At 37.9% G+C, this 15151-nt stretch overlaps 1 protein-coding gene across 1 annotated transcript in view; it reads right to left on the reverse strand.

The window, feature by feature from the left end:
- SLIT3 (slit guidance ligand 3) overlaps window positions 1-15151 on the reverse strand; it is a 524682-nt gene that overhangs the window by 171871 nt on the left and 337660 nt on the right. Inside the window, exons 10-11 of the mRNA XM_044453633.1 lie at window positions 11485-11556; window positions 5424-5495 (exon numbers count right to left, since the gene is read on the reverse strand). Coding sequence (XP_044309568.1) covers window positions 5424-5495; window positions 11485-11556 — 144 coding nt within the window. The remainder of the gene's footprint in view (window positions 1-5423; window positions 5496-11484; window positions 11557-15151) is intronic.

A 15151-nucleotide genomic window follows, 5' to 3' on the forward strand; every position in this document is an offset into this window, starting at 1 on the left:
TTTTATTACAATTCCATGCAGTACAATCTTTCTACTCAGAAATAAAAGCCAGTAGGTTCGACAGGTCTTGCTCCTGACTAACTGTACATGTTTTTGCTGTATTATAGAACAATTAATGGTTTTAAACAAAGGTCTGCAATTAAGCAAAATATGAGCAGGAGCGTGGGAAGCTTCAGAAATTTTTTCTTTGGGATCCTGGCCCTTGTCTTGCTGAAACAATTCATGGCAGATATACAGGGCTTTTTAAACATTTGCAATGCATATACAAGTGACTGACAATGCATTTGGAAAACAACAAGGTGGGACATTCTAGTCTGTAATTCTTAAAATCCATTTAATGGTACAAGAAGTTTCAGGAAAAACAGTAAGAAAAAGCAAGTAGTAGTTGCTTTACAATAGTTGCTGTTTTTTTGAGATTTGGCGGTTTGCAATGGCTGAAGCCCTTTAGCTCTTTTACTCCATTAGGGCTTTCTAGCAAACTTTATTTCATTATTGAGAAGCAGCTGTTAACTTCTTGAGAGCAAGATTAGCATAATCAAGTCCCACTATGCAGCTTTTCAAAAGGACCTGAAATAACATACCACCTCCAGAAGGCAATGTTAAGGACCAGCATAATAAAAGATTAGTAGGCATGCTTAGTACAAAGCTCAGTAAAGTTCAGTAACAGCTACTCTTGATACTATGAATCTTAAGGAATGGAAGCTAAATTTCCAACATCACCAAAAAAATGAAAAAATAAAAAAAAATCACAGCTAAATAATTCAAAGTAAGAATGACTAGTGCAATGGTCTATCATGAGATTCATTTAACAGCATTTTTGCTCATCTCTGGCAGGCCCCCAAAATGATAATACATCCTCATTCATTGGGTGATAAGGTAAATGTGAATGGCATGCCAAATACTAAGCATTTGGATCCAAGCTAATCTAACTTTTAAAAATTGGTCAGGAGCCTGTGTCAGGAGGGAGAAGAATTCTGCCTCTTACAGGGCTGAATTACATTCTCTCATCACTGAGCAAGTGAGGACTGGTTTGATACATCACATGAAATGTCTCCAGACAGTCTGGAAAAGGTTTCCTAAGCTTTGGCGCAGCCACATTAAATGAGCAGAAAGCTTACTGGCACCCCAAAGTCTTAGACACAGTACGCAAAAAGATTGCGAGCCCCAGCATACAGTGCTATAGTTGTCTTTTCTATCATGAGCCCATAGGATAGGTTGGACTATAAATTTAACAAAAGAAATAAATAAAAAAGAAATAAGAAACAGATGCTAATTTCTGATCCAGTATCAACTCACTGACTAAAACTAAATGGAAATTTATTTTAGTTTTTGTTAATACATGCTAGGGGAACTGAAGTGACTAGTAATAATGAATGCTTAATGCCTCCAGTTATCAAATGAATATTCCTCTGAATACCAGTGACTAGGGAAAATGCACATGAAATTGCTATTGCTCTGCTTGTGAGCTTTTCCATGGTTGATCCATGTGGTAACAGAACGTTGGACTGAGTAGGCCTTTGGTCTTATCTGGCAGGGCTCTTCTGCTATCAGGACCTTGTGAACAAGCTAGAAAGAGCTTGTTCTTGTGATGGCACGGTTTATCCTCTCCTGTTCTCCTCTTGTGCAGCAGGAAGAAGGGCTTTGGCTAGCTCATTTTCTACAAGAGCTAGTTCAACTTTGTATATGAATTTGGAACTGTTTCTAAACATGTCATCCTCAACTACAGTGGTTTAGCTAGCTAATTTAGCAACATGTATGAACTGAACCCACAGTTAGTGTTCTTTGGCTGTCATTGAAAAAAAGAAATTGACCCCAGGCATTCCTTAACTCAGAGATAATTAGCAGCATAATAGAGTTTATTCAGGAAAGACCTAGATTGCAAATCCTTTTAATAGACAATGCTTGGACAGGAGAGTATTTATAGTTATTGAAGAAGGGAAAGAAGCTTTTCAGCAGGCTGTTGAGATATATTCAGAATAACTTTGATCATTTTAAGCAAATGTACCAAACAACTTCCACATCTGTATCATCGCTCACATTTTAGGGTTGCTGGAATTATGGTTGCTACTTCCAGTGTTTGGGTCCTTATGGTACTACCAGTTGAACCCAGAGCCACAAGATTAATGGAATGGACAAGAAGCCATATAAAAGCAATCAATTCATGGAACACTGTTTCCTAAAATCTGACATTCCTGTCATGTGACTTGCACTGGAAATACCCTCCCATTCTGAATTCCTCTCTGTTCCCAGATTAGTTGCTCAAAAAGGTCACCAAGTTCCTGGCACCAGTTTTATAGGGGTGTAAGGGGCTGCAGAGCAACTTGAAGACTGCTCATTCTATGTATGAATGGCTGTAACTTCCACCTACAAATAGAGTGCTTGGATTCCATACTGCTATTGGCAAGTCAGAGAGGGAACAACGCTGTTCAGATATAATTCGATTGAGTCTCTGTCCACAACAGAAAAGGTAAGCATATATCACTTATCGAAAGGCTGTGTATTTCTTCAGTGTGCCAACATGGTTATATAACATTACGCTCATGTAATTGCTACCATTCTGTTAAGACTGTTCCATCAAGCAACCATTTTATATCCAGTTTTAATTCATAGAATTTAGACAGCAGACACTTTGTTTCAAAACACATTTCATCGCATTCAGGTAAGAAAAGAGGGGTTTTTTAAAATCACTGGCAGTTAAAATTGCACTTTGCAAAATGAACAGTAAAGAAATTAAGTTGGAAAATATATACCTGCTGCATGCGAGTCAAAGTAGAAACTGAATCACAGGGGGAAACCCCTAAGAGATCTTCGGTGGCTAGATTCAGAAACCTTTCCTGTTTACACTATCAGTAACTCTATCATATTATCCAAGATTTTCCAAAGGTCTCAGATTGTGCTTACACAAGAACATAGCTTAACCCTATGTTAAGGTCATTAAAGCACAAACACAAACTGTGTATCAGACTTGCTCAACCCTGTGCCTTTTAGATGTTTTGGACCAAATCTCCCACAGTTGCTGACTACTGGCTATGTGGCCTGGGGCTGATGCGAAACGGCCTTGGGCCCTGACCTGGGGGTTTGAGGTAGATTCATAGTTCACCGGAACCTGCAGACTTTCACAGTAAAGATTCCAGATCCAAGCCCTGGGCTTTCCAACTCATTTCAAAATAAGAGAATGGAAGGACCTCTGCCTAGAATGCTAAAGATTTGCTGTCAGACAGAATAGTAGCTTAGGCAGGTGAGTACCCTGAATCAGGATGGGGCAGTTTCAATAAACAAATAAAAACCATTTCCAAAGCTGCTTAGCACAGATAACTGTTATAAAGATTTGTAATGTGCATTCGGACATGGAATTCCCCAAACGCACTATAGTGAGACAGTCTTATTTCATCACATGGTGTGCTCTTCATGTACTCTAGCTCCAGAATTTGTTTCACTATTATGTAAGTGCTTAGCACAGAGCCAATGCACAATCATGGTGGATGCAATGCACACACTCTATGTAGGTGCTTTTGTTCACATAAGAAGCCCTCATTGCTGAATTTCCAAATTCTACTGTGAATGGCAAACAGTTAAAATAAAGGCTTCTGTTCTTAGGAAGACCCATGGAAGCTCAAAGAAAGCAAAAACACTCAGATGCATGTATGACAGCCTCTAGCGCCCATAATAGGATCATATAATACCAAAGTTCCTCTGTTAGTATTCTGAAAGCAGATAAGTTGACACAAAAATTTAGAACTGAAGCGCCAATGTACTGAGCTCTAGGGGTACTGTGATATTATGATATAGTAATAAGTTTATTTATGAGTAAATGTTTATGACTTGATTATATGATTTTCCAAGTAGCTGTGTAACAAAGAATGCATGTTTTCCTAAAGGGAAAAGATAGCAATAGCTTAATGCTCAAAAACTATATTGTATAAGCTTCCTATTGTGCTTTAGGCAATTATGGTTCAAAATGATGAACAGTAGGAAATCTTTTACTCTAAAATTAAAGTGTGTTGTAAAGGCTTATTTTGAAATGAAAAGGTTTATTTTCTTTTCATTTATTACATTTCTATACCACACAACAGTCAAAGGTCTCTGGGCAGATTACAAAAATTAAAACCCTAAAACACAATATAAATGCATTTGATGCCAAAAAAAAAAAAAAATTGGAAACCTCATCAACAAAAAATCCCCAGTCCCATTAGAAATCCTAGTACATGCTGCCAAAGGTGTGGAAGTGGAAGCAGTTCTTAACCTGGTGACACAAAGATGACATTGTTGGCACTGAATGAACCTCACTGGGGAGAATGTTCCACACTTGGGAGGCCACAGCTGAGAAGGCCCTTTGTTTTGCTGCCATCCTTCAAACTTCTCTTAGAGGAGACACTGATTTATTTACTTCATTTACACACTGCCTTTGACTAGTTTCCAAGATGTTTTACAGACTATTTTTTAATCCTTAAAACTATTTTTGGAAAAGATGACTATGTTGCCAAAGGCTTGACTGATCAGAAAACTTGGTTCCAGATGGATGCAAGAAAATGAAATAAGAGCTATTTCCTCAATGTATCATTCTTTCAATGAGAGAAAACATTTTGGGGCCACCACAGAAAAATCCCCTTGCTTATTCTAAAGGATAACTAGAATTCTATAAACAGTACATAGGAACAGGACCTTAAAGAATGGCCTATATATAACATCAAACGTAAAGCAACTGAACCAAGTTAGCTCAACAATAATTTTGAAATCATACTTAGCCAGCCCTGATAAATCCATAGGTTGATTTAGAAAATAACCAATCTGAAGTGCCAATGCACTGGCCTTATTTGGTTCTTGCTGTCTGATATTATGCAGACAAATTTTAAAGCCACTCCATCCATTTTAAACACTGCTTGTTACAAATAACATTGCTTTTAAATCTGACAATGTTAACTGGGTATGAATGCACAGGTAAAAGTAAATTCTGATAGTTTCCAAAAGAGTTGCCAAAATGTGCTTCATTGTTTTGCATTACATCAAATTTCAGTCTAACTACCTAAATTAAGAAAAAATAACGCCAACCATTTTGTAACTGTGGTTCCTATCACCTAGCATATAATTTGCAAATAAAATTCTATTAGTTTCCTTAAAAACACTCTGAAAGGCAATTTTGTTAAATGCTTTTGGCACCCAGTGAAAGAAAAATACAAAGTCTGTGCTGATTTTTAGAGGGCTAAATAATTAACCTTCATAGGTTGTTCATCTATGAAAGGCATCTAGTGTTAAATAAACAATGGCACCTTCAACTCTGATCAATTTCCAATTTAAGAAAGATTAGGTTCTTCACCCAAGGTGACAATTGCACATGGAGAAGAAAAGCATCACAAACCAATACTTGTTCTATTTATTTTTAAGGCTCTTTCCAAATATCCTATTCAAGGTTACCCTCTACTTACAGCGAGGTGAGAGACTTCAAGCCATGAAAAGCATCTGATGCAATATCCGATATTTGATTCTTGCTGATATCACTGCAAGGATACACAAGGAAACAAGACAAGATAGTGATGAAAACACAATTTGCCGATGTGCCCTAAGCTTTTTAAAACAGTCTATCTTGAGTTAATAGGTCTCGCTCTATTTAATCCCATTGAATGAAAGATGCTTATTCACTGAAAAGGGAGTGAATACAGCACCACAGTTGCTAACGTCATACAGGTGGCATCTGGGCCATCAGAATTACAGACCTCACAATTTTATTGAGAAGTAAGCACTATATAGTGTACTAGTAAGGAAGCATTAGTAAAGAAAAGTGTGACATTGTGAACATTTGCCTTCCCCTACTCTGACATTGATAGGCTAGCCTTTCAGTTACAGGAATCCTGTAGGAAGAAGCAGACTTCCAGGGATCTTCCCCAGTGTTATCATCCTACCACCATTCCAACACATTTCCCAAAAAGCGTTTGATTGGCTAACTCTTTCTCCTTGTAAGGAACTTATAAGTATTAAGGTCTTGCATTTAGACCTTTCTCTGTAGTTGGCAGAGAAGTCCTATGGTCCTTTGGAAAGTGCCAAAGGGTCTATAGGCTTTGGCAGATTCTCCGTTCCAAGCCTGTAAACATTTGTACAACTCAGTCATGCAGAATCTGCGATCCGATGAGTCTCCTCCCATTGTAGCACCTGCAGGTTTTCTGAACTGTTTTCTGAGGGTCAGATGGACAGGATACTATGGTCTCTTGGCCGGAGTCCCAGTCCACAGCAGGGTAGGACAGCTAGATAAGCTCAGAGCCCCTTCTTGCTGAAACTTTTATTTCAGGAGAGATAGGTAGCAGAATCTCCTAGGGATATATGAGAACAACTTCTTTGTTTGCAAAATATGTGATCATGCCTTGTTCAATGCTCTGTACATGTATCTGGTTGCCAAAAATGTTTGTAAATTGACCAACAGGTGCTCACATTTGTTTCATGCCCAATTCCCAATTCATTTGCACAAATTGTCTAATTGGTACACATTTCCTCCTTAGACTGAACATCTCTTGCTTTACACTAAGGCAGAAACTTGTACAAATATGATTAAGTTTATGCAAATCTGCTCAATTTCTGTTTGATCCACATAAGTCTCCCATCTGTGAAGAACAAACAGTGACTGCAAACACAAATGAAAATTGGGTACAAGATGCGTGGTGAAACAGTGTTCAGTGAAACCTGGTTATCTTGACCATTGCTTGTTTACCCATCCCTAATCATCTGCCCAACATGCCTGGGAAAGACCAAGATCTTGGCGCTCTCTATTTCTTGACAGAAGAATTAATTAAATTGCTCTCTAAATGATTTGATAATAAAGAACCTGATATAGACCCCTGTAAAATGAGATGTGCAGAGAATGGAGACTGTTGAATGTGTTTCAGGCCCATATTGGAACATATTTAACTTAGGTAGACATGCTTCTCCTGGTACCTAAATTCTGTAGCTGCCATTTTCCAAGAGGGCCATCCCTAGGGCCTGGAATATGCAATAACTCACAAATGAATGCATATTGGAAACTTATTTTGGTAGCAAAATACAGGGGTCTTTGTCCAAATGGATAGATGAACCATGATGAATCACTGTTGCCACTTGTGTGGTATAATAGAATGCTGGAGAAGGAGCGGAAAGACCTGGCTTCAAATCTCTGCTCAGTTATGAAGCTTGCTGGGAGCACTTCAGAGAGCCTTAGGGTGGATTTTGATGTCATGCTAAGCCTCAGAAAATTGCAACTGCGGTTGTTTTTTTTCAGCCCTTGAAAAATGTGCTGTTGATATCGGTCCTTCATAGATGCATGAGTGCATACTTATGGTTATCTGATATGTGTAGTATGGTCTGGTGAATTCCCTTGTCTGTTTCAGCAGTCAAAGGATGACAAGGAGACATTGCATATGGGCTAATTTGCACAGAGTTGCCAGATGTCGTTGCCTCGCTGTCAACTGAAAAAACACCACTAATAGGGAAAAAGCAGGCAAAGCAGATGCATCAAAACAGGGGATCAGGGCACCCATTTAACAATGTAATTCTCTCAGTTTTAATTGCTGAATTGACATTTTTCAGTCCTTCAGCTTTTTAACATTTCCCCAAACTCTCCTGCTTCTCCAGAAATGGAAGTATTAACTTCCCCACTTATTGCTCCAGTTTCTCTGGTTGTCTGACAGTTCTAAAAAAATCCCTGCAATAGCATACACAAATTTAATAGCTAGGCATAAATGGAGTAGAAAATATATGCTCCTGCACTAATGCTGCAAAAAGGGGAGGGAATTAATATTTCTAATTTCTGGAGTAGCTAGAGAGCTTGGGAAGCATGGAAAGATGGAGAGCATTTAAAGTTGTCAGTTCATCACTTAGTATGGAGAGGATTACATTGCTAATGTACTAATGTTCCCTACTCCTTTTGGGGCCGTGTCATCTCCCTTTTAGCCCTTTACTGGTACTTTTCCATTGAGAGCTAGACACTCAATGAAACTCTCCATGCCTTTTAATGTCATGGACTATGAATTTTGACAGAGACATGTACAATTTAAAAACCAAACCCAAATGCAAATGGAAAATAGCATAATTTCAATGGTCAGTGTTTACAATGGAATGATAGGTGTGGTTCCAGTGACACAGGGACATATTTATTTATTTATTTTTCAATTTATATTCTGCCTTTTTCCTACAAAGGGCTCAAGGCAGCTTACATCTCCTCCTCCATCTTATCCTCACAACAACAACCCTGTGAGGTAGGTTGGGCTGAGAGTCTGTGATTGGCCCAAAGTCACCCAGTTGGCTCCATAGCTGAGCAGGAAATAGAACCCAGATCATCTGAGTCCCAGTCCCATGTCTTAACCACTACACCACACTGGCTCTCCAGTGTTCATTCTCTGCAAGCCTTCCATTCGGATTATGTGATGGGCTGTCTCTGAAAATGGACCAGAAAGTTTATCTAGTACAAAACAGTATCAATGGGGCCGGAAAGTTTATTCAGTACAAAACAGTATAAAAAATTGGTCCTGGTTGATATGTCCATACTATGTCAGTACATTTCTATATGCACCAGTTGCCAGTCTGTTTTCAGGACCATTTCAAAATGCTAGTTTAAACCTAAATGGATTGAGACCATGTTACCTAAAAAGTATTTCCTCCTATACTTACCTGGACTGTAAAATCATCATTCGACACCCTTGTCCAGATTTCCCTTCTAAATGAGACAAGGCAGGTATCTGTATCAGAGCAGCTACACCGCGACAATGGAATTCCATGAAGGCTGACCTGGTGCCTACAGTACATTTTTTTCAGTGTGGGGTGAAGACCTTTTTATCCCCCCTGGCATTTTAACAACTATTTTAGTACTTTTAGAGCTCTGCACTGATCTCATTTTCAGCAGGTTTAACTTTGGTTTTATTATATACCTGCATCCATTGCTGCCAGCTTTACATCATTTTATTATCCACAATGTTATTATAATTATATTATTGCTGAATCATGACTACACAAAGATGAATCTGCTGGGCTGCATCTAAGAGGAAGCGGATGGTGTCTTGCAAACACCTCAGTGCCTTTCACCTTCACTACTAATCACCATGTGCTCATGCAAAGCATGCTGCACAAGATGTACAGATCCAAGCTGTTCTCAGTGATTTGATGTACTTTATGCTAGTGTGAAAACCTGTGTCACAGTGCATCTTAAGTAACGAATCCAAGCTCTAATTTTTTCTTCCAATTATTAGCCAGAGGTAGATGTTGTTTGCTGAACACAGTTGGTGTTTCTATTAAATAATCATTTATTTACTCATTTTTAAATTGACCACAAAAATCAGTGTGGTAAATGTATTTCTCCTTCGCACAACAATCTGTTGAGGTAGCTTATACTCACAGTTTCTGTCTGTCCAAAGCATATCCAGCAAACTTCATAGCAGACAGCTTAACCCTAGTCTTCCTGTTCCTCCTCCAGCATTTAGTCCAATAGGACTTAGAGGTGGCAACAGTGAGTGGTAATGGTTCTTCTATCAATCTCGAACAAAACCTCCTATACTTAGCCTCAAAAATGCAGAAATTTCTACATGCATTCATTCATGACATTGCATATCCCCATTACCATGTCATCCATCTTGAAAAATGGCAGCTACAGTATTTATGCACCAGAAAGGCATGTCTATCCAAATTTAATATCTTCCCACATAGATGTGCAACACAAACTTCAAATTTCTCTCAGCAGCTATTTCTTTTATGGGAGTCTATGCCATGTCCAAGGCTATTTAGGCAAAGCATTGGTACTGGTGTACAAAATTTTCACCAATTCAGAAAACATTCACTCAGTCAGAATGTGCTGCCCTAGATTCTAATTAGAACATCCCCTACTGTAACTTTACTTTTCAATTTTGTCATGAAAAATCCACCACCAGTTCTTTTGTTCTTCTGCTTTGACCTAAACTCCCTACATGTTTTGAGACAGTATAAAAGGCAGTATTTATTCTCAAGCAAATGTTGACATCTCTTAACAAAACAAGCAAACTTCATAACCTGTGATTAAGCAGTTAGTAGCATATGTAGCAGCCAGATTTCTTGACATACAGCTTGTGTCACATAATTTGGTGGTTTATAAACTGTCATGATCATACAGCAGCATGTTATACTTTTTACAAGGCCCCAGGATCTCTGACAAGTCTTCAATCTTCACTTACCACATTCTGAATATTTCATGTTTCCTTTTTTAGTATTTAAATTATTTAAACTTTTTCCCTATTTTTGAAATCAGAAAAGCCCATCTTATTTTTCCATGAAACTTTTGTCCTACTGTTTTGACACAGAATAGCTTTACAAGAATATGTCACTAGGGTAAAAAAGCAATAGAACGGGAACAGCAGTCTTCATCTTGCTAGCCTTGTTGAATCGCTTCTGTCATCTCTGGAAAGATTCAGTGGGCTAACTATAATATAACAGTCCAAGTTCCCACCTGGATTCTTTTTCAGAGAATCAACAAGATCAACACCATAAATTGAGTCAAGGTAAGCAGTCTTCTTCCTAAACAACAAGCATATTGAGTGCAATCATATGCATGTTTGTTTAGTAAATTCCACCCAATTAAATGCGGATTATTTTTTGGTAAGTGTGCATAAAACTGGCTGCATTAAAAAATGCACCATGACTTTGGGGGCCTTTCTCATCACAATCAGCTATATATTATAGCTTTCAAACCAAATTAAACATCATCAAGACTGCTCATAATGTTCTTCAAGTTTCTCTGGGTAGGTTTTTGAGCATAAATATAGCCATGTTTTGATTACTTTTACTACTGACATAAATTTAGAATAATTATATTGAAGTTACAGAGCATTTCTCAGGCAGACACTGACATAGATATTAAAAAGAACCTGTAGCTCACATATTTACTTAGAAATTAAAGCTATTTCCTGTCAAGTATAATAAGCATACTATTATATTCAGAAAATTACTCTGGCAAGAGCTGTCTTTCCATCTATAAGAAAATTACTCTTGCTTAAAATTAATTTACCAAATAAGCAGAAACAAATACCTAAGGGTGTTTCCTCTGATAACATAAATCTCATGTTAAGGAAAAGAGTTACACACAGCAACTTCACATGATAGAAGATAATCTAGTTGTTAATAATGGTCTAATTGTCATGAGCTGTTAAGCATACTGTGCTAAATACTACACTGCAGTTAGAAAATATTAAACAGTGTCCATGCATTTCATGGGGGCTTCATCATATAAACTGGTATCACATTTATGGTGTCAAACACAAGTATAACTAGGCTTGCAGATAGGAAATTTTCTTATCAGTTTTTCTCTCAGCCACCCTACCTATTCCTTTTTTAAAAAACTGTTCCTGTGAACACCTGCATGTGTCACTGATTGTCACTGGTGACACACACAATTCTGGAGGTCCTTCCTTTGCCTACTGGGAGCTTATCCACCTGCCTGCCTCACTGGTAGCTATCAAGTGCAAACACTGATATGTTTTATAGAATAGCTTTTGAAATACTTACATTCTTTTAAGTTTCTTGTATTGAGAGAAAGCTCCAGGAAGAATGCTTTTGATGGAATTCTGCTCCAAGCGGCTACCAAAAATTAAAACAAATGAACAAAAAACAAAAAACACAACATTAGTGCCACACTGTCGATGCACCAAGAACATTTATTATTAAATTTATTTTATGCCTTTATTGAATGCCTTTTATGGGTTCTATCCTAGAGTCTCCTACAAGGTGACATAAAATAAAAATAGAATAAATATTGTCAAAATGCCATTAGGATATTGCAAAATTCCAAGCAAAGCAGAGCAGTCACACACACATCCAGTCTAAACCTTGAAGTAGGGATCAACTACTCCATACAATTCCATAAATGTTAAGTCTGCCACATAATATGCACATTAGATTGTCTCTTATTACCAACTGAATCCTAACTGGAATATAAATAAGAAAGCAAACAAACAGCAACAACAAAACCCAACGAATGTCTATAGCTGCCGTAAGCTTTCAGCACAAACGATGATTGTTTTTAATATGGTCTACAACCTTTTGTAAATTGCATGGTATATTTTAGGTACAATGAATCAGGGTTCTGAAGAGTAGCCCTTGAAGTTACCTTCCAGTCCTACAATACAATGATTTGTTTTCTTTTGCTAAGAAACAGCTTCTTTACCCTTTGGGAGCTTTATTTTTAAGGTTTCAACAACTGTTCAGGTCAAAGGACAAGTGCAATTTCCTTCACTCTCTCTAATAAAATAGCAAAGCCTGGAGAGAGTACAGAGCAGCCTGATAGATTCAAAGATGTCTGAACATGATGTGGCATTAAAAGTAAGTCCCTCTGTACTCCAGCTTTTATTTTTGTATTTTTGTTTTTAAAGGCCTTTTCTGTCCAGACAAGACACTCAGCAAAACAGCTGAAAACAGCAAGGAAGAACAAAAACACTTATTTAGGACGTATTTAAAGGTGACAGATGATCTAGAAAAGCAGCAATGCTTGGAGTCCCATCCTAATTCATCTCAAGGTTCAAAACTTTTTGTCACCACCTCAGCTGGCACACAGTCAGTATTAAGACTGTGTGTGTGGTATAGAAGAGTGCCCGATACAGCCTTTCTAAAGCCAGACAGCTCATTACTGGGAATAACGAGACCAATTGTCTTGAACAGGAATACTCACTGCAGATTAGTTAAGACATTCAAATCAATTTAAGTTTCAACTCTTTTTATTGGTGAAAAGAGGGAATTCTACTCAACTTGCCAATAGGAATAGTTTGCTGGCTTTTCCCATTTTGGACATCTCAGTTACTGCTGCCTAATATTTGTCAAGCCTACCCACAATGGAGGGGAAGAGTTGAGAGAAGCCAGAGTTGAGAGAAACAGAGAGAGGAATGAGACATCTGTGCTGATAATTCTTAGCTGTTGAATGAGGCAAGTCTTTAAAGGAGAGAGCCATGCTCTGCTGATAGCCCCGGTGTGTTGTTTTTCATGTGTCAGAATTCATGCTTTCTCTACTTAGCAACCACATTTGTACTCCAGCTAGCAATAATATAACCAAACAAGCTGACTGTACCACTCTAGTTTGAATACTTCATTTGGCCTCTTTTTTCTTAATTGCTGCAAGGCACTATCTTTCGGAAAAATGGGAAATTAAATAAATCCTCTTAGGACACTGCATCCTGTTTTTCATATCATAGGGAAGATGTAACTGGCTGGGTCAAAGGAATTTCTGCTGGCTCCATATAGTAAATGCATGTTATTGCCTGCATCTCAAAATACTTAGTGTTGGTTAAGTGTCTGCCAGTAAAAGACTGAAGACGTCACATTTAAAGTATGCATTCATTTAAAACTCAGTTCTTCACAGGGCAATGCCAGGCTGTATTAGGGATCAGACTCTCCTCAGCTTGAAGTTCAAACTCCCCTCCCATAGATTAGATTAGAGGAGCAGTCACTCTCTTGATTGCATCAGAGACTGGGTGGGAGACAAACGCATAAACTGGCTGACAGGAGAAACAGCTGGTCACTTTACAGTGAATGGGTGATCACAAATCAATTCTTACGGAAAGAGAAAGTATTATCCAACAGAATTCATTGCATGAAATAGCCAAAAGGAGATATAGATCAAATCACCTGAGACCATGTGAAAACAAAACAGTTTCAAATAGAGAGCACACATGCAACTTTGAATCATGCAGTGTTTAATAACAAATGGTAATGCATCAAGGATTGTGCATGAATGTGTGGACTACTCTTGGGATGGACAGGATGAACCATCACTTCAGTGTAAGAAGCTCAAGGCTATGAGGTAGCATGTTATTAATTCCTGCCATCCTGCTCACTTGAACACAACTTCCCCATTTCTACTTCCAGAAACTGTCTCTACCCATCAACAATCCCCTTCTTGCATCATTTCAGAAGGATTTTTTTTCATTGTGGGAAACAAAGGCCTTAGAAACTAGAACAAAGAACACAATGGAGTGAGGTTACAGAAAATTAAAAGTAAGGGAATGAAACTGTTCCAGAAAAACATGCTAATGATGAACTGGAAAAAATCTAGCTTTATGCAAGAGAAATGTGGGAAGAAACGAGTTGATATGTATTGTTGAGGAATTAAGCTCCATTACTTAATGATGTCCACAGAGTGTATATTCACTCATCAAGTGCACAGTAGGTTTGGGTAAATGAGTAATACTTGAGATCATTAGGATTTGTTAAACATTGCCATGTTCTTGATTCCTGTTTGGGTTTGCAATCCCTGCCTGCTCTACATGAATATGAACATTGTGCAAATCAAGTAGTAAACAAGTCTGAGATTTGCACAATTTGTTCCAACTCTGCACAAATTTCCTAATGTGCTCAACTTCCTTATGAAGGCTAAGGAAAGTTTTCAGTGTATGGGGGTGAGGGGGCACAGAATTCACACATATTAGGAAATTTGCACAAAATCAAACTGGGAAAGTTGCACTAATCAAACTGATGATTTGCAAACATTTGCCTGAGGATTTGCATACATATTTGGTGACTAGGTATATGGAGTTCCATTCAGGGCTTCCGATGATACCTGAACTTGTATTTTGTGAGCTGAAAGAAAATTCTCACACATTCTTTGTGCATGGTTTCAAAATAAGATTTACTTATGACATAAAAGTGGGGAATGTGAGACACAAAATGTCATGGAATACTTTTCCATACAGCGAAGTGTGCAGGCTTGCTATAGAACCCTACTGCTATAGAGAACTAGCATTAGTGTAAAACTGTGTCTAGAAGCATTTTTCTTTTTTCTACTACAGTAGGTATAGCATCCGTTTGAATCAGGACCCGAGTGTGTGGAGTAAGGGGGCTTTTATGATCTGAATCAGGGGCCCTGCATTTGTTCTAGGTTAAAAATCGGGTGGGGAGACATAGCTGCTGGTCACATAGTTAAAGTAATATCTATTTTGGCAATTGGATGTATCTCTGGAAACATCTACTGGATTTTCTTCCAGATTTGTTTATATATTTACCAAGTAATACATGAATACTTGACATCCTACTATACTGGTGTGTTTCAGTTTAATTTTAAATGTGTTTGCCATTTGATTAATAGAATATTAGAAAGTGATTTATAGTTACACAGTTCTAAAAGTGTACAGTCTAGGATTAGCTTGATGATGTAGGCGTAGTAATTGCTTTCCCACCTTTATGCTTT

Source organism: Varanus komodoensis, unplaced genomic scaffold, assembly GCF_004798865.1.
Source record: "Varanus komodoensis strain SLA01 unplaced genomic scaffold, ASM479886v1 scaffold7_1, whole genome shotgun sequence".
Classification (NCBI taxonomy): domain Eukaryota; kingdom Metazoa; phylum Chordata; class Lepidosauria; order Squamata; family Varanidae; genus Varanus; species Varanus komodoensis.